Below are 26585 nucleotides of genomic sequence, written 5' to 3' on the forward strand. Positions count from 1 at the left end.
TAAAAAATGGAGCAGATACAAAATAGAGCAGTGAGATTCATAACAAACAAATATTCACATTTGACTAGAGTAACACCTTTAGTTAAATCACTAAATTTAGAAAGCCTTCAGGATAGAAGACTCAAAAGTAAAGAAGCAATTATACATAAAACACTGAACCATAATCTTCAAATACAAAAACAAAATTTAATAAAATACTCAGAAAGACACAAAGATAAAGGCACATTCCTCATTTCATATTCTAGGACAAACTTGTTCAAATGCTCCTTCTTCCCTAGCGCTATTAGAGCATGGAATGGGTTGCTTGGGTTAGCCAGGAAAACCAGTGACTTGGCAAAATTTTAGTCATTGGTTAACATGCATGACTAAATGCATGACGCGTAGGACGTCATCATCTTCTTTTTTGAAGTAACGTCTGTATTATATAAGATAAGATAAGAAATGGAAGGCGCTGTAAGGCCTTTGAATTCATCCACGTATCCATCAATCCACTCCCTTTCCTTTGTTACGCAATCCATATAACAGACAAAAAGCAGTACAACAAGTATTGAGTAAATTTAAAATGTTTATTTCTTGAAAAATTTCACACAGCTGTTTTACAGGAGAGATAAATTAGTTTAAAAAAGATAAACAAAGACAAAGACAGTATAAATGCTAATACTTCTTAACTTGAAGTATCATTATTTGATTTACACGCTTCATTTAAACTTATGATACTACTAGTGCTAGAAACATTGTCGTAAATCTACAAGTACAATTATTTTAGGAACATTTCAAATACATTAATAACAAATAAAAGTTGTGATATATCTCTCGATTTATCAGTATTTATGGTATCCAAGTCAATGAGGCCATTGGTAGGCATGCTAATGGAAAGTTAGTAACTACAGACTTCTGTTACGCTCTAGTGATCTGTGTGGTTTAAGATGTAAAGTTTCTGTAGACGGCGATGATGGTGCCATGTTGCCAGCACTAATACATTTATTTTAACACCTATTAATGTCAAGGGTCCTGGATGGACCAAATGACTTCACACGAATCCACAATTTAAAATATCTCATAAGATTTGAAATCCGGGCTCCTTACTTCGAAAGCTGTTTTGTAAGTTATATGCCTTACACATTGTAGGATATAGCTATATAAGTTTAAATCTTTTTTTTTTCAACTAGTCTTCGGTTGTCGATTCATTTTGTTAGGCATTTACCTAAAACAAAATATCTCTTTGTTTGCTGTTAAAGGTCGACTTTCTCAGGTCTTGAAATACTAACGTTTTTTCTTTTTTACTTTATAACTGGAAAACTTATAATTTCTATTTTACAAGAATTATTTATCATTTCTTTTTTTTTTCCGACTTCTATGGGAGTAGAGGAAATTACTTTATTTTCTGTCAGAAAAGACCATTGAATATTAGAATTGTGGTTAAAGTGGTATAAAAATCTCTCTATCAATTAATAAAATTTTGAGATCTTTCATCGTTATTAACACTGAAAAAAAAAATTAATTACTAAATTACAATTAGCAAAATCTAATTTTTATATTTCTAAGCGAGGTAAGTCAAAGCTTAGTCGACAGAAGTTCACGAAATATTAAGATGTGTTATCTTTCTTTGTTCGTAGATTATTATTTTTTTAATTGTACAGACCCATTGCCGTACAGTTTAAAGTAAAAGACCTCGTTGTCCCACACTATGAAAGTAATACTTGTAACAACAAAATCTTTGCGGACAAAAATAATAATAATAAAAACAACAGAGAATAGTTATATTGTGTAATTAAATAGAATACAGTCTATGTGGTCAGATTTCCGAAACCTCGGAATGAAAGATTAAGGTCATAATTATAAAACGAAAACGTCAAAAGAAATATCACAAGCTCAGATTATGCAAATGTCTTCTGACCTAAAAATAAAAACTCTTTATAAGTATTTGTGTAAATTTCAATAAAATATGGTTGTTGAATAACGATAGTTACATAATTGATATAAAAAAAAAGCTTACAAGACAAAGACATATGGATCGGAATAATACTCGATGCAATTAAGTCAAACCTTATTTCAGCCAATAACTCTTTAGCTTTGAACGTTCATGTATAGTGGTAGATTTGAAACAATACAAAAACATAATTCTAAAGCCCTTAAATCTGTTTCTGATTATAGTAAAAGAGAGAAATGTAAGCCCACAATTGTTATTAAAGCTACAAGTTAAGTTTAACAAGTAACTATAAAAAGTTTTTTTAAAATCAATTCCTGCTTTATGGAGCTGCTGTAACTCTATAACTTCTCGTTCTATGCATTTATTGTAATACTTCAATATTGCAAGGAGTCTTTCTAGCAAGCTTCCACAGACAATTTATTTCAACAGTCCAGCTTATCTCTACGTGCACACCTGTATTTAAATATTCAACTCTTTGGTGAATAATGAATACAATAAAACATTTGAGGGAAGTGCGGGAATTCCCTGTTCAGGATAAACCGAATTTTACTACTTTGTCATTATATTTTGCAAAAATATGACGGTCCTAACAACAAATTTCACTGTAGTAATTTTGTTTTCAAAGATATGCATAACTGTCAAATTTTTAGGAATTCGTAAAGGCCGTTTTAATGGCAGATGGTCAACCACTCTCCATCCATCAATAATTAGCAAGCTAATAAGAGGAATTGTCGACCTGTTCTACAGGTGTACGAATATTTAGCTGATATCGATAGTATATAGCTCAATGAATAATGTAAATGCTATTTAAGTTTAAATTAATTTTAATTCAAATCGACAAATATGATTTTCTTTTCCAATTTATCAAACAAGCAGTAACAAATATACTTTTTTATTCAAGACCTATAACTGAAAAGTTAAGTACGGAAACAAGACGCCAACTAAGATTCTATAAGAATCCCCAAAAAAGCAAATCACTTTTGCAACAAGATAATTATATCAGTGGAAATAAATTGCGTCAGTATTGCATGGACTTTGGTGAGTTCAGAAAGACTGCGTTGCTGTGTTTTAACATCGAGTTGACAATCACACAGACAATCCCACAGACAATCTCACAGACAATCACACTGATCTGTGGTCCTCATCGAATGTCAGAAGGTTCGGTGCCGACATCAGAATGGCCAATGTGGAGCCGACCGTGAAAAGGAGGCAGACGACAAAGCAGAGTCGGTCCATCACCATGGCGGCAAACTTCCAGTCGTTTTTAATGTCGTCCTCCTCTTCCGACTTCCGGAACTTGCTCGTGATCTTTTTGACCTCCCTTAGTATGCTGGTGATGTCATGGCGTAGGGACGATGATGTCATGCTCAGCCCTTCCTCCATCTATTATCGTTTTGCAAAAAAAAAAATAATAATAATTAATTGTAATTAACAGAGACATAATGCATCTTGCATTCTTTAATCTGATAATTTAATGATTCATTTAAAGGAATCTGCTAAAATGAATAACCATTATAGAATTTTGACCATGTGCTCTGAAAATTATCACAGTTAAAAAAATTAGAAATTTAATTACGAAAATCAAAATACAAGAAAAAATTTTCTATTTAATAATTACACTTTGAGGACCCTCACAGTTTACAAGACACTAGCTTTAAAAATGGTACTTAAAAACTTTTTTTTTTATTAATCAATATTGACACATACAAAAAAGTATGTGACACCGTTTTTGGACACCCATTTTGGCTCCTTGACCCTGACCTTGAGCAGAAAGCCTGTGGTGTTTCCGTTTACCATCCTGGGATCGTCCTCCATGTCCAGCACGTTAGCCATCAGGCTCTTGGACTTATCCTCCAGCTCCCCTAGCTTCATGTCCTTGACCTGTGCCCTCTGGGTCAAGGCCTTCTTGGTCGTGCTACCACCTGGCCTCTTCATCCTTAGCAACCAGGCCAGCCAGCCACATATGAAGTATTTGACCTGGGCATGAGAAGTGTTCAAAATATAAGATACAAACATAAGATACAAACATAAGATTCAAATATAAGATTCAAATATAATATAAGATACAAATATAAGATTCAAATATAAGATACAAATATAAGATATAAATATAAGATACAAATATAAGATACAAATATAAGATACAAATATAGTTTGTTTATTTTGGTTTGTGCAAATTGATTAGGCTTTGGAACGAGACAGTTGGGGGTTTCTTACAAAGGCCGCGGGATACACATTTCAGACCAAAGAAAGGATAATCCTTTGCCGATGACAGAGAGGGCGAAATGAGAATCTGAACATACCACCGGCGGACAATGGTTATGTCTGCGATGCTTGTGGCAAAATATGTAGGTCGCAGCTGGGGCTGCGTATCGACATGAAATACTGCACTCCTCATAAATCTTCGGACTCGAAGTCTAGCCTTATTATTATTATTATATTGATTAGAGTAAAAAATTTATAACTTATGTATGTCAATAGAATAACTAAAGAATGAAGCGTTATACTTATCCATTGTCCATTGAGTATGTAGAGTTGGTAGACATATGACATTTGTATGGGGCAGGAGGTTCGTATTGAATGGTTTTTAAAAGTTAGTTTCGAACTAATTATCTTTATCACCCACTTCACTTTTTTTTTAAAGAACTATTGATTATAAGTGGCTACAAAGTGGCCACTATAAGGGTAAATATAAACAGCTTGTAATATGTATGTAACAGTGTATTGAGATAGTCTAATGCCAATAAGAACTAAACAGCAGCACATATAGCATAGGATAAAATGAATAACCTCTACGTGCATAAGACTAATATGAAAGCGACCCCCAGCTTTTTTTTTTTGTTATACCGAGCTTCAGAGATGAAGATTATAACATCCTATCCCAAGTGTCTTGCAGGACTCCAAGGTTCGAACTCTTGACGACAGTCCGAAGTGCGCACAGTACGACTCGGCAGCCATCTTTTCAAAAGATGCCATGTATAATCTCTGATTCAATATTATCATAAGCTTACAATTTGTATTAAAGTGCGAAAAAAAATTGCCATCAGAACATCGATGTGTATATGAAAACGACTGCTCCAAATGTAGGTCATGGAGGGACCGGTGACCAGCAAACATTAGCCATTTGGTTTTCGGGAATAAAATGTATTCATTATCTCCCAGCGTGCCTTCAAAGTTACCAACTCGGTCAATGCACTTTTGTTTTTTTGAGATCATCGAATTGTGTGGCCAATGCAATGCTGCATGATAAGATCTTGTTAGAATCTAGTACTCACCCATCTGGACATTATGTGTGTGTCTGGAGACCGATAGTGAAAATTTAGTACGGCCACAGTGAAGACGATGGACAGTGAACACATGACCATGATACAAGCGAAGTAGATACCTGTTTGAAGAGATAATCAAGATTATCACGTTATCACGTAATCGCTGTTGAATAGCTGAAAGCATCGTACTGAGATAATTACTTAAAGTTACAGTAAAAAAGAGACAAAGCAGTTAATACATTTTATGTGAATGGAGATCCAATGGAAGACTATCAGAGAAACAGAGTAGATCATGACCTATGTACATAGAGAAAGGGAAGAAAGACTCTACCAGAGAGACAGAGCAGATCATGACCTATATACATAGAGAAAAAGGGAGGCTCGGTGGGCTGAGCGGTAAAGCGCTTGGTTTCCAAACCGGGGTTTCCGAGTTCGGATCCAGGTGAAGAATGGGATTTTTAATTTTGGAATCCCTGGGCTCCTCTGAGTCCATCCAGCTCTGACATTAGTTGGGGAAAAGTAAATGCGGTTGGTCGTTGGGCTGGCCACATGACAACCTCGTTAACCGTAGGCCACAGAAACAGATGACCTTTTCATCATCTGCCCTATAGACCACAAGGTCCAAAATGAGAACCCCACTTTACATAGAGAAAGTGAAGGAAGACCCAGTAGGAACGAAACTCTAAAAGCCATGACATTCAAACCCCATCAAACCCCCTTTTAAAATCAATAATAGATCAATACTAATCACATGAGCGGGTAATGACGTCTGGACATCGGGTCCGTAAGTCAATGTTTCCAGTCTTTATTTAGCCAGACATATTTAATTATCACCAATGCAATCCTTTCCGCCTGTGCTGAGATGGGCTGTGAGCAGGGCCACTAAAGATAAACAGGCCCTAGGCTGTCACTAGTTAAGGAATTTCGATTGGCGATTGGCGAAGTATCAACCGCTTCCTGAATCATGCCGACATTTGTGCATGTACAAGAGCTGTGTAGTCTACCAGTTGATTCAGAAAGAAAAATAAAAGCCATATATATATATCTGTAGAAATTAACAAAATGTTCAATGTTTTATAATTAACTTTGTTTTATGCTTCTGAACGACCTTTTGCTGATTGGGGGGGGGGGGGGGATATGAACACAGCATGCGAATCACAGACACTTTAAAGAATTAAAACAAACTTATATGCAAACAAAACAAAACCATATTTAAGCATGGTTTGAATTGTTTAAGGCCACTGGGCCACCGTAACTTTAGTAGAGACCGCCAGATGCTTCTATTAATTTCAAAATGAGATTAAATTATCATATATGTAAGGTACTAAAGGTATATGCTATTAAATAGAACCTAGTGTTTTTTCAACTAGCAATATTTTCAATATAGTAATTGTATTACCTCACAGTTAAAAAAAAATACTGCTTTCTTATCTAAGCCAAAAAAAAAAAGTGGCAAAGATTTATTAAAAAGTAATACTTAAACTATTAATTACATCAGATATTCAACACACGGATCCAAAGTTTATCAACAGACAACCAAGTCCGGAGACTAATCTTCACAAGTTTTGATTGTTTTAATTAATCTTGAACTTTCTATCCACTGTTTACGTAGATTCACTATTTTTTCAGTTATTAAAAAATAAATATATAGATATTTATATTGACCATATCTGCAATTCATTTTGTTTATTACGGATGACTGTTCATTACAGAAGGTTATATAGAGTGGAAGTTGTTTTCTCTACCATCAGTCATAGATGGCTCTCTATGTGTCTGTAAAGAACAGGATTTACTCTTTATGTTATGAGCGCACGGAAGCTGAGCCACTTCCACGTGACTCAAAGAAATGCTGAAAAATTGGCAAAACAAAGTACCTTACACAGAAGTCCTCCAAAGAGTGGGCCTACAAAGCATCCACACAATTGTGATGCGGTCTCAATCGCGATGGGCAAGCCATGTCTTCAGAAAGGTCTAATCCCTCATCACTAAAAGACTCTTTTACAAGCAGCCAACGGAAGGAGAGCGAGAACAAGGTGTACGCTTCAGGAACTCCTAAAAGCTTCTCTGAAAGACCTCAGCATGGATCCTACCACCTGAGAGACGAAGGGAATAATGGAGTATCTTCATCTGCGCTGTGAAAACTGGCGCGAAAATGGCAGGAGCAAGAAAAAGGCGCTTGCAGAAGATGAGAGCCAGAGAAAACAAAATCAAGGCAACTGGCACAATTTTTAGCAGGAATAACCTGTCCAGGGCACAGCCAAACATTCCGGTCGGACAAAGGTCTGACCAGACATACGAGGAAGCATAATACCTCAGTACCCATCCCTTAGCATCGTGAATCCCAAAAGTTGTCCTCATTTTATCGCGATGGGCGTGCTTTTATATTATTGAAAATTATTATGGGACAGGCGGAAATGTCATGGCAACCCTCGTATGTATCTTAGCTGCCAACAACTGGAGGACTACTCGAAGCGACCGACGTTTGAACTATGACAGAGGTTCTCAACCTATGGGTCGTGACCCCTTTGGGGGTCGATTGACGATTTGTCAGGGGTCGCCTAAGACCATCGAAAATATAGATTGTTTTTGTCTATTCTTCTTTTGCTGTGTGAGTGGGGAGGGGGGGGGTCGCGGCCGAGTCGGGAATTCTAAAAATGGGTCGCCGAGCTTAAAAGGTTAAGAACCGCTGATCTATGACAATAGAAACATGAGAAAGTAACATATTAGAAACGAGATATAAGATACTTACCAATGAGTGGAACGGCGTCGGATGTTGGTGGCATTGTCTCCGCCACCAGTAGTAGAAAGACCATGAGGGATAAAAGTATTGTCACACCTGGGGAGATCAAGTGAACGGTACTATAACTTAACTTACAGTCATGTAGCCATCAGGTCAACTAGTCATCTTGCTATCCGTTTTAGTGATAGCATCAAACACTTCTGGTCTTAGAAAAAATAACGCCATATTGGACTGCTACTGACAGTCTGTTTCTAATTAAGATTATTAGTTTGGCTTAGCAAATGTGATTTTAACATTGCGATTCTAACTAATGCATCTATTGTTAGATGTATTGATTAAAGTGTTTGGAATGTCCGCTCTTGTTTTTCTTCTTTGCCATGGCATTGAATTTCATTCCGAATGTCTTTGTCCTTATGGACGAAATACTTGGTCAACTAAAGACACAACGTCACACGGTAATGGTTTACTACCTCCGATACTATGGAGATTCCTTGATCAGAGGTACTCGAACCTTCTTCCACACAGCAATCTATGTGTTTAATTTAGTATCTTAAAGTCCCAGATATAGACGGTCCTAAGGTTGTCTAAGTGAACAGGGGTTCTCAGACTGTGGTCCGCGGACTCCAGGGGTCCGCAAGACCAACATAAGGGGTCCGATGAAAACTATATACAATTAAAATAACTTCTTCGCTAATATCCAGTTTATCCAATAGGATAATTTTAATAACAATCAACTCGAAACTTACTAAATGTCTATTAACTACTATTCTAGGACAAATCAAAATCAAGATTTAAAGACATTTTTTTTACTTGGATATTACCAATAGTGTATTAAATCCTTTAGCACCTGAACAAACTCAAATCCAAATCTCATATGAATTCATACTTATTATTAAGGATAATAAGGAGTAGCTTATTAATTAAAATATCCATCGATGAAGAACTTAACCCAATGTTTGATCAAGGAGACCTCAAATTCTGTTTACAAAAAAAAAAATAGATTTCAATTTTACGTCCAACATTATGGGTCATTGTCTCTGTTATTGGCTGTTTTTTTTTTTTAATTTGGTACAGCGTGAATACATTGGCGTAATAAACCTCATCACAAATAAAAGAAACCGACCAGAAATGTGTATTCGTTGAGTTTTGCTGTTTCTACTTACAAACATTTAGCCGGACAAAAATACACTCACAAAATCTCATCCACTTTAATTTTGTTAAACATTTTATTTAAACCAAAAATTATAATGTTAATAAACATTCCTTCAATAAAATACATTTTTTGAATACATTTGTAACTTATATACTATGCAATTATGTAGCTTTTTCACTTAGGGGTCCGTGGGCAGGTTTTGACTATTTAAAGGGGTCCCCAGGTAAAAAAAAAAAAAAAGCTGAGAACTTCTGGTCTTCCTCCAAATCTGTTACACGTCAAATACACCTTTCAAATTGATCATAGTCAGATGTGCTCTTAGGGAACAGGGGCACATAACTGTCACTGGGCTCTTCTAGAACTAAAACAAAGGACCAATATAAAATACACTCCAATACGTTGCTGTGGCGTTAGCAATAGAGCCGTTTTACCGTATGTCATAATAGTACAAAAACAATTTACCTAATGAAATTTTCTCCCCTGCGTCGGGAGGCAAAATGAACAGCAGTAAGGTCAAGGACGAGATGAGGACACAGGGAATGATGATATTGAAGCCATAGTAGAGTGTCCGGCGCCGGATGTGAATGGTGAAGGTCAAGTCGATGTAGAACTCTGGGCAGCAGTCGTAACGTTTGACATTACGCTGGACGGGAACACCTGATCAAAGAAGTCAGAATTATAGTAGCGTTGTAAGAAAAAAAAGGGGGGGGGAGCGGTGGGGTGGCTGAGTAGTTAAGCGCTTGGCTTCCGAACCTGGGGTCCTGGGTTCGAATCTTGGTGAAGACTGGGATTTTGAATTTCGGGGTTTTTAGGGCGCCCCTGAGTCCACCCAACTCTGACAGGTACCTGACCTAAGTTGGGGAAAGTAAAGGCGGTTGGTCGTTGTGCTTGCCACATGACACCCTGCTCGTTAACCGTTGGCCAAAGAAACAGATGACCTTAACATCATCTGCCCTATAGATCACAATGGGGGAACTTTACTTTACTTTTACTGTAAGAAAAGGAACATATCCAGCTAGAATACTATATCTCTTATCTTATCTTATCTTATAAAATACAGACGTTTCTTTAAAAAAAAGAAAGTGATTACGTCCTACTCGTGTTCATAGGTCAATCTAGTCATGCATGTTAATCAATGACTTAAACTCAACCAAGTGATTGGTTTTACTGGCTGGTTGACGAGGTAGAGTTTTAAGTCTCTAATTACCATGCAATACTAGATTAACACGGGAATACGTGTAGGACTTAATTATCTTTTTTTAAGGAGCGTCTGTAATTTATAAGATAAGAAGATAATGTGTATATCTGTAAAGTATTTAGCCTAGACATCCAAATCCCTAGCTACGCCACTGGTAAGACTTTTATGCGGTGTCAGTTTCATGTTAAATACTGTTTTAAATACCTGGCTTTTCTTTTATTTCATAGTGGGTATGTCCAATATGAAATGATATTAATATTTGTATTTTTGTAAAATCAAGCCACCATTTTCACCTGCGTCAGGTGAAGTTTTTTTTTAACTAAACAGAAGACGAAACTGTTCAACAAAGCCTGAAATACACACACGAACAGTACCATACGGGTTAGCGGTGGCAGAGTGGTCAAGCGCTTGGCTTCCGAACCTGAATTCCTGGGGGAAATCTCGGTGAAGACTGGGATTTTGAATTTCGGGATTTTAAAGTGTACCTGACTTTAGTTGGGGTAAAGTAATGGCTGTTGGTCGTTGTGCTGGCCACACGACACCCTGCTCGTTAATCATTGGCCAGAGCAACATCTCGCAGTGTCTGTAAGGAGAAATTTTTTTTTACAATCGCCCCAGGCATACAACACACACGCGCACAGACGACACACATGCGCGCGCAACATTCATGGAAAGGCTTCAATAGTAAAGAAAAAAAGGCCAATCACCAATAAGAATCCATTCTCCGTTGCGAATGAATGTACTGGTGTCCCCGCCGTTCTTGTCTTGGGTCAAGTTCAGCAACTGTCCGGTGTAAGTCCAGGACCCGAACTTGAGGTCACACCGCTGGTCATCGAATGGAAACCAGGTAATATCGATTGCGCAGGTGCTCTTGAACATACCTGGCGGCACCCACAGGCATTCACCGGTGTGACTGATGACCACATTGGTTGGGTAAGTATTGTCGAAACTCTCACTAGCACTTTCATCAGAACCAGAAAATAAACGAAAATATAGTCAATAAAGGTAAAAGAAAATTACAATATTTATTTCTGAGATCCTCACGCGCTACAAAAAAAGTAGCTTATAATTATAAAGTTTATACGAAAATATTAGATATTTGCTTTGCATGCCTTAATTGTGAAAAAATATACAGTTGTGTCTACATAGCTAAGTTTAAATACTGCGCCTTTCCTTCAATCTACTCACTGTAAACTCTTCTTATAAATCCACATGAAAATGTAAAGTCCTATCAAACAAGTTTGTAGCTAATGACAACACAGACGTCAGTATTTATTGTCAATGCCTATAAGCTTTATTTCTATAGAGATCATTCCCTTGTCTCTTGTTTTGTGGAGAACATAACTATAAACAATTTTTTATCCTATTATCCTTGTATTACTACCTATAACAAACTGTATGCTAATCTAACTCTTGAGATATCAGTTTCTGATAGGTCTCAAACTCGGGCAATTCAGGATGACACTATTTTGAAAGAGAGTATTAAATTTACAGTGTTAAAACACGAGCGGACATTGTAACAAGCAATACACAAAAAATTACAAAGCTTATATAAGAAAAAAAATATGCTCAGTTACCACTACTCATCTCAATACTGCAAGATTTATTTCCCTTTTTCTATCTAAACCAATGATTAATTACTAGAAATTAATTAAATAAATGGGTAACTTTTTTTTTATAAATACATATTCCACAATAGACTAACAATAATTGTGCAATTTCAACTTAATCCGAGAATGTGAAGAGGGAAAAAACGTGTAAAAAAAATTCCCGACAGACGGACAGACAGACAGACGGACAGACAGACGGGGTGATTTAATATGAGCTTTATAAAACAAAAATTTAAGATTGCTTTACATTACGGGACGTACCAAGGGCCTACCTGTTGTACATAAGGATGTCTGGAACCCACACCATAGACCTCGGAACTCTAATACTGGTCACGTTACCAAAGTCCTCCTTGTTCCATTTCAGATTGGACGCTGTCCAGTTCTTTAGGTCATAACGTTGAAATAAAAAAAAACAGACGAATGACAGACAAATGATAATTCACCAATATACAATGTCATATTATTTCATACAATGTCGTACTATTAATGAATGTCTGGGTTCTGTATAAGTTACAGGCCATACGTTGGATTTACTAGTTATATAGATCAGTGTTTCCCAGACATATTCCTTTATCTCAACACTAAGCTTATTTTTTTTTAGGTTGGATTATCTTCTCTTTGTTTAAAATAAAAGAAAATAAAATTGATCCATATTCTACATTTAACATCCTTATTCATTTGAAGTATCAACTATAGTGAAATACAGGCAATGAAAAAAAAAAAGGATTTATGACTTTGAGGGTTTTTAAAACCTTGAAGATATCAGATATCAGGCACAATATTGGTAAACTGAATTCAAAAGATTTTGCTCAATTATTTGGGAGGTCTACTAGATCATTATAAAGTTCATAGCAAGGCTCATGTTATAGAACTTTTTCCGTTAATGAGAATTCATAAAGGCTATTTTCAATTCCTTGTCTACATTTAGATCTAGCTCTACTAAGGAGTTAACTCTTTCACTCCTAACTGACGATACTGATACTTTCTATTTATTTTAAATAAATTTTAATAAATTTTGGTTTTAAAAACGTTAATTTGTGTTATATAAAGGGTATGCATACTTCTATAAATTATATACCTTATATAACATTTCCTGATTACATAGAAAACAAGTTATTGAAGTTTAATCATAACAGAGTAGTGAAACACAAATGATCGAAATAAATAATTCCATTGGAAGGTGGAAAATAATTACGGAGAGAAAGAGTTTATTCACGTTTAACCCTTTACAATGATAACTCTAGTAGTTCGTGGAACACCCAATCGGAGCTAGCAAAATAACAGTTTGGGAAACACAGAAACAAATTGTGTATCAATTTATAGGTCAGTGAAGGCTGTTATTTAATATCAATAAATTATGTTATATATGGTCAGTAGAAGTTGTTATTAATGTTTTCTCTGTATACACAAGATGGACAAAGAAAACGCTTTAGGGACACCTTCAAAGCCTTCAGCATAAACCCAGCCTCCTGGGAGACAGAAGCACATGACAGAGCATCATGGCGTCGCGCTGTGAAAACTGGCGCACAAATGGCAGAGGACAAGAGAACAGCGCTGGCAGAAGAAAAGCGCCAGAGAAAAAAAAAAGCAAGGCCAATGACACTAGCCCCAGCTGGAATAACCTGCCCAGTGTGCAGCCGAACATTCGGGGCTCACAAAAGTCTCACCAGCCACAAGGAGGAGGCACAAAACTCCAGTGCAAAGCTCTCAGCCCCGTGAATGACAAAGGTGGTCATCATCGAATCTCGATGGACGAACTATATGCACTCTAAGAGTTACTGACCCATAATATGCCTACATATATGTGACAATATTGTACTATCGTTCAGTAAAAAGACATTATTTGTTCAGTCCAAAGAAAGTGATGGGAAGCCAACATAAAAGAATGGACTAGCCATTTAATGAACTTCTGTCCAAGGCAAAAGACGGACAGGAATGGAGAAAGACGGTCGACTGATCTTGTGTGGTGCCTCAAAGGTTCAACAGACTAAGGGTTAGATGAAGATGAAGCTGAAATCTTGTCATTGTTTTCTGCTTGTTTAAAATATTTTGTAAGTTGTAACGAATTTGTTCAGTTCGAGCCGCTTAGAATCAGGTCAGGAACTATAACTACGGAGTTACTAAGAGGTGTCGACATCTGTCGTCTATAAGTTGTACAATTTTGCCTTGAGCTCCCCCCCCCCCACACACACAAACCCTTTCACAAATTGAAAAGAAGAAACACTTGTGCGGCGCCTTTGAGGAATCGTCATGAAAAGATACGAGGTACAATCACGTGACTCTAATGTAAACTAAAAACATGAATTTAACAACAAGCAAACTTACCTAATAATCATTGAAACAAAATTGTAAATCTAACAAGACCAGAAGCGTGCCGCCCAATCTTGTTCAGCCAGAGGGCCGTGTTCAGCTCTAGTTTGCATGTCACGGGCCGCCTGGATACATTTTCTTACTTTTTTTTCTTTAATATGCAGATTGACTACACTAGCTCTCTGGTCGAGTGGTATGCGCTTCGGACTCTCGTTTGACGATCCCTAGTTCCGACCCTGCCAGTCTCATCCCCTAACGATCTGCACTAGGCTGGGGCTAGAACATATTTATCTGTGCGGCTGAGAGGCCTAAACCCATGGCCACTTAACAAGAGGGCTCGAGTTCGAATACCTAAAGGCAGCAAGGAAAACTTCTTCCAAATACCAACTCCCCTCCCCCATTGGTCCGCAAAAGAGACTGGACCAAAGCGCTCTGAGCATGTTGTAAAAATGAAAGATGCGATATATAAAAGCAGTAGTTTACTTTTGAAGGAATGAACAAAATTTAACAAACGAACTTTTAGCAAACATTTCCACTGCCGTAGAGCACCGAGACATGGACCGGATTTAACCCTCGGGCCGTATGTTGGCATCACTTCTTCACACCAATTTCACATGCAAAAGAGTTGACACCAAAGAATCGAAATACATTACAAAACAACGAACATAGATAGTCAATAAGTGTAAGCATATAGACATATATATTATATCTAGACTGGAAACCGGAAACAAAATCTTATCCGCTTTTGATCGATTCACAGATATAGATATAGATTTTTATGTAAATAACTCTTTTTCAATCTTTTCTGTCTTAGAAAAGTAAAATCTTTAGTTTTCAAAGTTTAGAAATAATGCAAAATCATTTCTCGAATTTTTTTTTAGAATGGGCTATTAATGACAGAACTATATATTCACGGTAATATATGGAACAAAGCCATTTCCTGTTAGTTTCCATTGAGATAATGTTTCAAAAATCCTAGATCGAAATAATTCGTGTCTGTTGATTATAATCATCTTATGTACATTTAAATAGATTGATTACCTAGATTATGAATCTAAAAATTGCAAAATAATAATTATGAGACGAGAGTAGGCTACTCTTGTATTTAATGTTCAATTACTAGATCTAGATATAAAATTTAAATTGAGTCCAAGGTTCCAGTCAATATGTATATTTTACATAGGTTAGGGTTGAAAAAAAAAACTATGCTTCTTTTGTCTACTATACAAAACAACGCCATGTTTCAACTTTAAAAAAAAATTCACGACATTTTTTGTAGTTTTAAAAAATCTCCATGTCCAGTCTAGATACAATATATGTATATGTGTATAAGTCTATGTGCAAGAACATCTAACTGATAAGGAAGTGTACACAGCTACATGCAGTAAATGAGTAACCTAGAGACCGAAGTGTACTCACCATCTGGAGCCAAATGTTGGTGTGTATGATCTGGTTCTTCTCGTCCTGTCGAGCAGAAGTGTCATCATGCTGTTAGATTGGCTGTTTACATGCATGTGGGGGGTGGGAGGGTGGGCGGCGATTTGAACGTGCCGTTAATAGAGTGTTTACTGTTTGTTAGATTACAAGACTGGACTTGAAATGCATTACCCAAGACAGATTATACTTAGAAAACTTGAAAGGGTTGCCCCCCTGACAGGTTTATTAACTGACGGGTTTAAAGGTTATTCTCATAAATTTCTATAAAAAAAAAAAGGTTTTATTAATAGATTGGGTTAAAGAGCAAATATGGGAGAGCATCCCAGATGATAAATTTGTTTACTTAATAAGGAGTTCTCTCCCATCAATCCTGTTAATCATGATGTGGTATTTGCCTCGTTTGACATCTATCGAAACGTATACATGTATATATCTTTATTTTATTATTTTGTTTTGTATGTCAGATTACCAGCTCTTTTCGTGCATGTTCCCCGTACCTTCAAAAATGTCTGCGACAAAAGTATAGATACAGACTCTCGTGGTGTATATGTACACATAACAGATGGGATACGAAGAAATATAAGTGTCCTTATAGTGCAAGTATCTATCTGTTTATCGATCTCATGTGTTCAACTATTTTACTTTCCTTTTTGTGGTTCATGGATGCTTCTTATGTTTTTGGTCTATTTGATCAGACTCTTTCTTAAATTTACTTTGGGGTGAAATTTTATTTTCGTGCATAATTAAACGGTACAGTACTCATTAGCACCTACACTTCTGCACTGTGGATCAATTGTGATCCTTATTATTAACTAGGAGAATTGTCCCTTCACATTTTTTTATATTTTTCCACGAAAATAAAAGTAGAGTGTGAAAATGGGTTTACCCGTTCAGCCGACATATATTCATATCCAATATAAAATACTTGTAAAAACGGGTTTACCCGATTTGTTTAAAAGTGTCTCTATTTAATAGAGATATAATTCGGTACTTTTGTCTATTTTTAGGGTCCACCTGCTGTGGGAGGGACATTTAACATAATCTACGGTCTTCGCCATGATCTGAGGAATATCTATGCCAAGTTTTCAATATTGGCCAAGCGGTTTCGATTTTTAATAGGAACATGCATACATACATACGCCTTACTTTCTGCTTTATATATTAGAATAGATGGTAGGTGGCGTTTTTTTTTAACTTTTAGCTAATTGTAATGGAGATTGATAGTAAGTCGACATGACCTTGGAATAAAGTTGAAGGTAGAGATCAGCTTTCAGATTACGCATTTTATTTTCAGAATATGTCCCGCCTCACTCTGTTGAAGTGGCTTTTTTTTTAAGGGATGAAGACTTTAATGGTTAGAAAACTTAGGGCCTCTGCTTCCAATTTGATTTCGGCCCAACACAAACCTTTTGGGTAATAGTCATTGTTCAAACAGTCACTAACTAATCCCTGCAAGGGATGCCTTTCCTCCATGCCGACCCCTGTTCCGTCTACTTTTTCTTTCAAGCGACTCATTGAGATGTATTGCTTTTTAAAGAAAGAGAACTCAAAACTACTGTATAGGTGTTTAGTCAGATTTCTAATTGGGTTTACAAAATAGATAGTGGACATTTCTGACGAAAAAATCTGGTTTCAAAATGTCCACAACAATCCACGTGATCTTTTTTTTTTAATTTTGTATTGTAAAAAAAATAAATGTTTACGGATGAATTGGTTCCAAATGCTATACACAGATAATGAAATTTAAAAAAAGTATTTGATTGTTTTAAGGCGAGATATCATCCATCAGTCAAATACTAGAAAGTTCATCAATCAATATATCATCCATCAGTCAAATACTAGAAAGTTCATCAATCAATATATCATCCATCAGTCAAATACTAAAAAGTTCATCAATCAGCAAATCATCCATCAGTCAAATACTAGAAAGTTCATCAATCAACATATCATCCATAAGTCAAATACTAGAAAGTTCATCAATCAACAAATCCTCCCTCAGTCAAATACTAGATAGCCTAGAAGTTTTTCACCAACGTGGTTTGAGACGCCGGAGGAGCTTGTTAATTATTGTGTTATTATTATTTTAGAACTAACACTAACATTGAGAACTAAATTCCACATGTGTTCTAGTGACCTTTCCATGGTGCTGTTGTCAACACAACGCTCGCATTTTTTCCTCATTCAACCTCTGTGGTATTAATACTTTCACACATATCGCAAACAAAATATAATATACTCGAATTTTAACCTATAATATATTTGCAAAAGCCCTAGCTGATTGAAGGATTCATCCGCTCACCACCCGATCACTAATTCTTCCCCTTGGACTGGACGAAAAATTATGATAATATATTGTATAATAATATAAAGCACAAGAAAACAAACTTTAAAATGCAATGTTCGTTGTTGGAACGGAAACGTGTAGCTAGTAAGACACAATTACCAAAAATTGCCGACAGTAAAATCTTGTTACATTCAGTTATAACAACATCCTGTACTGTATAACTGTCTGTCCGTCAATTCATGTCCCTGTCATCAATTTTTAGGATTCGCATACCAACAGCACTATTCGAAATTCGTATCAACTCTTTCTCTCCTAATCGACGATACCATCGTTGATTTTGACCTCATTAAATTAAATTAATTTTTATTTTTATTAACTTGACTTTGAATTATAAAAAAGAGCTGGTATTTCCCTTTAATTCTATACCAAATACAACATTTTCTGATAACAAACAACAAAGCTATTGAAGCCCAATCATAACAGGGGTAGTGAAATAGTAATGAGCAAATGAAGAATTCCTTCAAAACATGGAAAAATAATTACGGCCAGAAAGAGTTAACCTTTAGTTCGCTCAACAATAGATGTGACTATTAGCTTTATTTTTTTCTTATTTTTACAAGGTATATATTATATTCACAGAGACCTACATGTATGCATTACACCCAATGTTAGTGTGAACACATGGAAGCCTCAGCGTGCATAAGCTGTTTGGTAAATCAAGTCTCTCTGTCTAATTGCAGGGTAAAAGTGGTAGAATTAATGTTTTGATAAATGTGACCTTGAATTAGGATAGGTCATAAGACCAGTGACTTCTGCTGTACTGGCAAGTTAGTCTAGTGATCTTTTGTGGTCCCAAATTATACTACCCAGGCTATTAATTATAACCTCTAGATCTATAACTTACAGAGACATACAAGTCATAACAATGAGATTTCAGTTACAACTAATAAAGAGTTTATTTAGCAGCCAAAAGAAAAAGATCATTAAAAGAAAACGGACCTATAGGCCAACAAAAGCAAGTCAAATAATGAAATACAAATCAAACTAGTAGGACAGGTTCAGTTCAAAATAATCAAAGAACTGCCATCACAGAGGCGCAATAGTGTTTCAGCTCAAAACAAACAATAGATTACAATAATATAATACAGGTCCTAACAGTCAAATGACCGTCATCCATGAGACACACAACTGTCTCGTATCAAGACAAAAGTTTGTCTTTTACATACTATACGACCCAAATCTGGTCTTTATAAAAAAAAACACATACAGGAAAGGATAAGAGACTAAGTAGACATAATATTTACATAAACCAACTTATTAACAACAAATAAATAAAGTCTACTTAGCTCGTTAGTGAAACATACATTCCCATAAAGTGGCACACTCCTCTTGATCAACACAGTCAGAGCAGAACAACAAAACTATTATATAAACATTATGGAGATTTAGTTCACAATAATGTACAGTGGTCAGCTCAAAGACTCAAGAGGAAGTGGCAATTGTACACAGTTAACAGGGACTTAAATCAAGTAATAAAGGGGACTAACTCTAATAAAAAATAAAGGTAGCCACCCTTATTGTCCCTCTTGTCACAATCAAACTCAAAAATGAACACACACACACAATTCACTACCTGTACGATATTGACGGCCGTTGACTTGTAGCACCAAACTGCTGGTAGACAACTAAACCGCTGTAGCCGTAATACATCTAAACTAATAAAACTTCAAATAAACACTACTAAATATAACTTTTATTATAATATAGACGAAATCAAGTTGATATGATATAAATGTACTAGACTTTAGTAATATTATTTTTTTAACAAAATCCAACTCACCAGAAGAACACCACCTTTCAGTCTCACGTTCTGGAGTCGTCTGTCCTAACAAAGAGAGCAGACGACAATGCCGCCTATCTTGCGTCATTCACAACCAATCGTTTACCTCTTCTCACCGTCACCATAGAAACACACACACACACACACAGTCCATAACACTGCTTATTATGTTGTTATTTTTTTCCCCTAAGAAATGTTAAATAATCTCTCGTCTCTATTATTTCACTCCTATTTATTTCCCACCAATGTAAGTGTGTATGTGTTTTCGTGTATGTCAATCCCGGGCATGCTGCCCTGCCTCATAGTGGCGCCCGGGTGGAAACGATCGTAAGAGGAAACGATTAGGCTAAAGGGTAGCAAAACAAGACTCCCGTGGGGGTGCCTAAGGGGGTGCGAGAGCATCCTCATTGCACTGTGCGGAGTTGTAAAAAAAGCTCCCACAACATTGTCACAATCCAGGCGCTGCTCCTCAAGGGGCCGTTACATAAATGGCGTGTCCTGCACAGTTAGCCTGGTATAGAAAAGAAAAATGGCGGAGGTCTTAGTGTACGCGGCCTCATGCCTCAAGTTGACCCACCCGTCAGACAGAACAGTGTACACTGTTCTCATTCAGGCCGGTGAAAGGGAGCTCTTGTCACTTTTGCTGGCCTAGAGTTCCAAGAGCCGAAGGCTCAACTCTACCTGACAGTTTAAAGAAGAAGTGTATGTCAATTAGAACTGTGGGTAGGGAGGCAGCAGAGGTTAAACCAGAATGGCGAATTCAGTGACCGCTATAATAAAATACATGTTGTTTTTTTTAAATATAATATAAATAAATTATCGACGATTCAAAACCTTGAAAGTGACACATTAAAAAATAATTGCAATTCTCAAAGCGATTATTACAAATCACCACACTTAACCGGCATGCCATTTTTGTTTTCTGATTTATAACAACGTATAGAATGCACTCAGTGGCCAGATAATTCATGCCTGCACATGCGAAAATAAGATTACTCTGTTACCATTCTAAGCCACAAAGAAGTAACTATACTTTCACTTCGCTCTTCCTGGAAGAAACAAAAAATGAAAAACAAGATTTAAACGATTTCTAAAAAAAAAGTTGATAATTTAAAAAAAAAATTAAAACAAAAAATAAATAAAAATAAAGAAGAAAAAAATATTTGAAAAATGAGAAAAAAAAATTCTTCTAAAATCTTCTGGTCACTGATTTAGAAACGCTGATTTATGTCTGTGTGGCGCATGTGTGTGTGTATGCTCGTGGTAAAATATTGATTTAAATATGCCGGTTAGGATGGACATTGATTTTAATAAACAGGCGGGAAAAGTGTTTGAGGACTTTGTACGGCAGCAGACGTGGGAAGTACGCCAGCCGGAACATGGGAAGAAAATGACATGAAAATGTCTGCTAGTTTTCTAACATGGGCAGTCACAAGACGATACATAGTGCATCTGTAAGATCGACCGAAATATATGGAAACGAATAAATAAGGGGAAAAAAAAAAGACGCAAGACATGGGAACAGACAAATAGGCAAGCAGACGACAGACAGACAGATTAATAGTTGGAAATGTTAAAAATGCCTGGCAACTGAACTAAGACATTAATCTTTTCATAGTCATTTATCTCTCAGATTTCTAGGGAAACATTTCCAAAAAGAGTACATATATAATTAGATATTGACCTAATATAGCTGGGTGGAGGTGGTCGGGGGGGGGGGGGGGTTGTAATAATGAATGTATAGAAAAACCGGGGGGAGGGTGTAAGGGTGTGAATGGAATGGGAGCCACCAAAGAAAGGAATAACTGTAAATAAATGGTCTCTTCTATACGTTGGACAGATTCTTCCCCTATTCATCTTTTTTTCTCATAAAGACCTAGATCTATCTGACCAGAATGTCTTTTAAGTATAATCTACCATTTTAAATTGTGTATGTATGTCTGTTATTATAAAGCCTCGAGCCTACATACTGTTAGTTAACAAAGGTTTATGAGTTACATTACTATAATTATTATCCGCAAGAATTTGGTACACTATTTTTTGTTACATTGTTGAACTTCACAATTAATGTGAAAATAAGGATATTAATGTATTCAATTCGTGGCTGTATATAAAAAAATGTTTGTAAAAAAAAAAAAAAAAAAAAAAAAAACTAAAACTATGACACTAAAATGAACTATAAGCATGGAGACTAGAGTTTTTAGAGTTTCAGTTCTAGATCGCCTTCACCTTCACCTATTCCTCAGTCTGTTTGACCTTTGGAGCAACACACAAGATCTTTCTCCATCCCTCTCGTTCTTTTTCCTTAGATAAAAACTTTTTCAATGGCAAGCCCGTTCATTCTTTTATGTTGTCTTCCCATCGCTTTCTCTGTCTGCCTCTTCTCCTTTTCCTGGTACATTCCCTGAAGGAAGGTTTTTGCGAGCCCCCTAAAACATTGTTATACGGCCTTAGAGTTTTAGTTTCCGTGTTTTTAGCATAGTTAGTAGGTCATCGTGGGGTCCAATCGCTGTGGTAACCCTGTCCCTTGGTTGTAATGTCGTCTTTAAATGTGATACATGAGATCTTTTCTTCTGTAGCTACACTCCTAGATACAAGAAAACATAAAAGACATTTTATTCCATCCTCTTCGTATGCTCTCTATAATGTTAGTGAAAAATGATAGCCGCAGGGGCGTAGCTATGAATTTTCCATCGTTTTGGGGCCTGGGGGGGGGCTTGACCTCTTTGGGTGGGGGGGAGCAAACGATGCGTAATACTTAATTTTAATGTAAATAACACTCACTTGAGCTTATGGGTGCCAGGGGGGATTTTCATATTCTCCCCACTCCTCCCCCCCCCCAACCTTAGCTACGCCACTGATGATAGGATTCTGTACATTAGCTCGAACCTGGATATTTGGTGATCTTCTGTTTTAAGAAATGAAGAAACTAAAAGTAAATACAATAAATGAGAAATCGACAAGCTCTCACCCGAATCACAAGAAAGATGATGCCTATTATAAAGCTTTCAGGACAAGACCAAAGTCTAATCTTTCGACTCAGGACCGGCAACAACAGAATGAGACAATATATGTACCGGAGAATCGAAATTGGAACCAGTGAAATCTGCCCATGTGAATTGTCACCAGATAATGCTGAACATGTACTTTAGGAGTGCTGAACATGTCCTTCAGGACTGCTGAACATGTCCTTCAGGACTGCTGAACATGTACTTCAGGCTACTCTACCAAGAGACCAGAACAAGACACTGGCCCCAAAACACCCCAATAGAAAGAAAACTATATGGAGAGTTCTTTGATTTTGGAAACCACTGCGCAATCCATCTCACATATTGGTCTAGTCATCTGAACGCTCCAACATTAAAAAGAAGAACGAGGAAGAAGAAGAAGAAATCTAGATTTCGCCCACGTATATATAAAAAAAAAAGCATCTATTAGCTATTTGCATTTAATTTATTTTCCTTTATGATTTCTTTGGAATCTTGGTGAAATATGGCTTCTGTCTCAGCATTGCTTCAAAAAGAAATTGTGTCTTCCACGCGTTTGTTGCAGCGTTACCAAAAATCAATGGATATGTTTTATCATTAATTTTAAACAATATTACATTACACCAAATGAGAGACAGGCGCAATGGGTCTCTTCACTCACCAACGTAGAATCAATGTCTACCTCACAAATAATCATGAGGCGCGGTGGCTGAGGAGGCGCTGTGGCTGAGAGGTAGAGCGCTTAATTTCCGAACCGGGGTCCCGGGTTCGAATCCTGGTGGAGACCATCTTTAGGGCACCTCTGAGTCCATCCAGCTCTAATGGGTACCTGACGTTAGTTAGGGTAACGTAACGGTTGGTGGTTATGCTGGCCACATGACACCCTCGTTAACCGTGGGCCATAGAAACAGATGACCTTTACATCATCTGCACCATAGATCACATGGTCTGAAAGGGGTGCTTCACTTCACAAATAACCGTACTGTGCTGGAGGCTGGTGGAGACAGTAAAGTTGCACTACTTACCATTCGACAACTGCGCTGGGTTGGGCATCTATCCAATATGGAGGATGTCCGTTTTCGCTAACTTTACGAGGACCAAGTATCAGAAATGCGCACTGGAAGTGCTGTAAAAATCAAACAAGACGCCATTTTGCCCTCATAGAATAAAGACGCTAGCATAGGATGGTATCTGAAAGAAACAGCTGTAGCGCTCTCTCAAAGGTCTCGGAACACAATAAAGGCCTTGCTAAAGAGAGGCGCTGATGACAAGACATTGACCTATCGCAGACAACAGACTGATGTTCCAAAATATGCGGATCAATAGTGCGTTTGCATTGTCATGTGGAGCTTTGCACTCATCATTAATCTTTGGAACCCAATAAATTAACTTTCTATACATTGCAGTATTAATATTTAGGTGTCCAAATATAATTTAGTATAAGGGAAATATTAGGAAAATAAACATTTCTTGAGCTTCTTGTAATTTTCGTACAAAACGAAATCTACACCATCACGTTCCGAGTTGCCGATTACGGGCAACTGATACAGTTAAGCCATGTTGACTGTGTGTGTATATATATATATATATAAGTTTAGATAACAGTGAGCACATACATGCTATCTTACTAGATTTTTCCAAAGCTTTTGACAAAGTTCACCACCATAGTTTGCTTAAAAAAATAAAATATATTGGCATTGATGGTCCATTGCATCAGTGGATTTAAAATTTTCTGATAGGGAGAGAACAAACTTTAATAATAAATGGCTCTAAATCAACACCGATAACAGTAATCTCAGGTGTACCTCAAGGAACAGTCTTAGGTCCACTACTATTTTTAACTTACATAAACGATTTACCAAATTGCATTACTTCTGGAACAAAAATCAGATTCTATTTGCAGACGATTGCATAATATATAGAATAATAAAAATAACACAGGATACAGAAATTTTACAAACATAATTAGATGAATTACAGAAATGGGAATCAAATTGGAGCATGTCTTTCCAACCAGAAAAATGTCAGTTATTAAGAGTAACAAAAAAAAAAACTAAAACAAATTAATTCCACTTATCTTATTCATGGTAAACTAGTAACACAGGCTAAAAATGCAAAATACCTAGGTGTTATAATAAATGAAAAACTGTCATGGTATCCCCATATTGATGAAACTATAAAAAAAAATCAAACAAAGCATTAGGGTTTATTAAAAGAAATTTCTATAAATCAAATAAGAACATAAAACTAAAATGTTATTTAACCTTGGTTAGGCCAATAATAGAATATGCATCCTCCGTTTGGGACCCCTCAACTCAAGAAAACATTAAGAAACTGGAACAGACACAAAATAGAGCAGTGAGATTCATAACAAACGAATATTCACATTTGACTAGAGTAACACCTTTAGTAAAATCCTAAATTAAGAAAGCCTTCAGGACAGAAGACTCTAAAGTAAAGTAGCAATTATACATAAAACACTGAACCATAATCTTCAAATACAAAAACAAAATTTAATAAAATACTCAGAAAGACACAAAGATAAAGACACATTCCTCGTCCCATATGCTAGGACAAATTTGTACAAATGCTCCTTCTTCCCTAGTGCTATTAGAGCATGGAATGGGTTACCTGAGCTAGCCAGTGACTTGACAGAATTTAAGCCATTGGTTAATATGCATGACTATAGTTAGATAGATAGACAGACAGGCAGATAGTGGATAGATAATTTGAAATGAGTTGGTATGAAGTAGATTGCAATACTCCAGCTAGTCTTTATCTTTTTTTTTTTTTAAAGGAAACCTCAGAATTTGCGCTATTCAGTTTTAGCTTTATCTTTTTCTTCCGGTGTAATGAATAATCAACAGCTTTGTGCATATAGATAAGACGTGAAACAACGTTTTAAAAATAGTTTGTCTTATTTTGAATGAGACTTAATACTTGATAACTGATTCATTAAATTTAGGACATAGACTAAGTACAAATACTACAGCCTTCAAGTATCTTCTCTATTGCATTGAAAACTTAGTACCGTTTCCAAGTTCAATCTATGAGTAAAAGTACAGGTACCCCTTTCAGACCTTTAAACGATGAATGCAGATAATGTACAGCTCGTGGATATTGAGGCAGACAGGTAAAGAGAAGTTCATGTCCATGACTGGTCGTGCGTTATGCGCGCTGGACTGTCGTTCGGTCGTCTCCATTGTCCTGGGCTCCTACCAACGCCAGAGATGGATTTTTGGGGCAACACCCCGGGGCTTCCACAAGGATGGCGGGGCGACAGCCCAAGGGTCTTCCACAAGAATTGCGGGGCTACAGCCCTGGGATCTTCCACAAGAATGGCGGGGCTACAGCCCAAGGGTCTTCCACAAGAATGGCGGGGTTACAGCCCAAGGGTCTTCCACAAGAATGGCGGGCTACAACACAGGGGTCTTCCACAAGAATGGCGGGGCTATAGCCCTGGGGTCTTTCACAAGAATGGCGGGGCTACAGCCCATAGGGCCTCCACAAGAATGGTGGGGCTACAGCCCAGGGGTCTTTCACAAGAAAGCGGCTCTCACAATATAGAACAAAAATCCATATTTCGATATATAAGTGATGTAACATTTAAACATTTGTACCAACTGTGACAAGTCGGATTAAGATATTGGCCGTTTTGGGTGTCTAGGGGATTTTATAGTTTGAGAATCCTTACTTGCACATATAAACTACAAGCACAGCGTTATAATGCAGGCAACAAATACTATATTTAGGTGTAAACTTATGTACAGTTTATTATACAAAATAAGATAATGAAGGGTGAAATGCTGTACAGTTGCTAGTATGGGATC

At 36.7% G+C, this 26585-nt stretch overlaps 1 protein-coding gene across 5 annotated transcripts in view; it reads right to left on the reverse strand.

Annotated features, from left to right (window-relative positions):
* Nucleotides 1-527: 527 nt before the first annotated feature.
* Nucleotides 528-26585, reverse strand: part of LOC106063972 (neuronal acetylcholine receptor subunit alpha-7-like) — a 63254-nt gene continuing 37196 nt past the window's right edge. For 4 of the 5 annotated variants that reach the window (XM_056018293.1, XM_013222459.2, XM_056018294.1 and 1 more), the window contains 8 exons: nucleotides 15627-15671; nucleotides 12170-12279; nucleotides 10995-11248; nucleotides 9552-9746; nucleotides 7946-8032; nucleotides 5206-5315; nucleotides 3692-3907; nucleotides 529-3313 (listed from right to left, as the gene is read on the reverse strand). In XM_056018293.1, the coding sequence (XP_055874268.1) occupies nucleotides 3053-3313; nucleotides 3692-3907; nucleotides 5206-5315; nucleotides 7946-8032; nucleotides 9552-9746; nucleotides 10995-11248; nucleotides 12170-12279; nucleotides 15627-15671 (1278 nt within the window). In that variant the 3' untranslated portion in view covers nucleotides 529-3052. Of the gene's footprint in view, nucleotides 3314-3691; nucleotides 3908-5205; nucleotides 5316-7945; nucleotides 8033-9551; nucleotides 9747-10994; nucleotides 11249-12169; nucleotides 12280-15626; nucleotides 15672-20772; nucleotides 20818-26585 lie in introns of all 5 variants that reach the window. The other variant, XM_013222461.2, reaches the window with a different exon arrangement.

The sequence above is a fragment of the Biomphalaria glabrata genome, chromosome 1 (assembly GCF_947242115.1).
Source record: "Biomphalaria glabrata chromosome 1, xgBioGlab47.1, whole genome shotgun sequence".
Taxonomy (NCBI): Eukaryota; Metazoa; Mollusca; class Gastropoda; family Planorbidae; genus Biomphalaria; species Biomphalaria glabrata.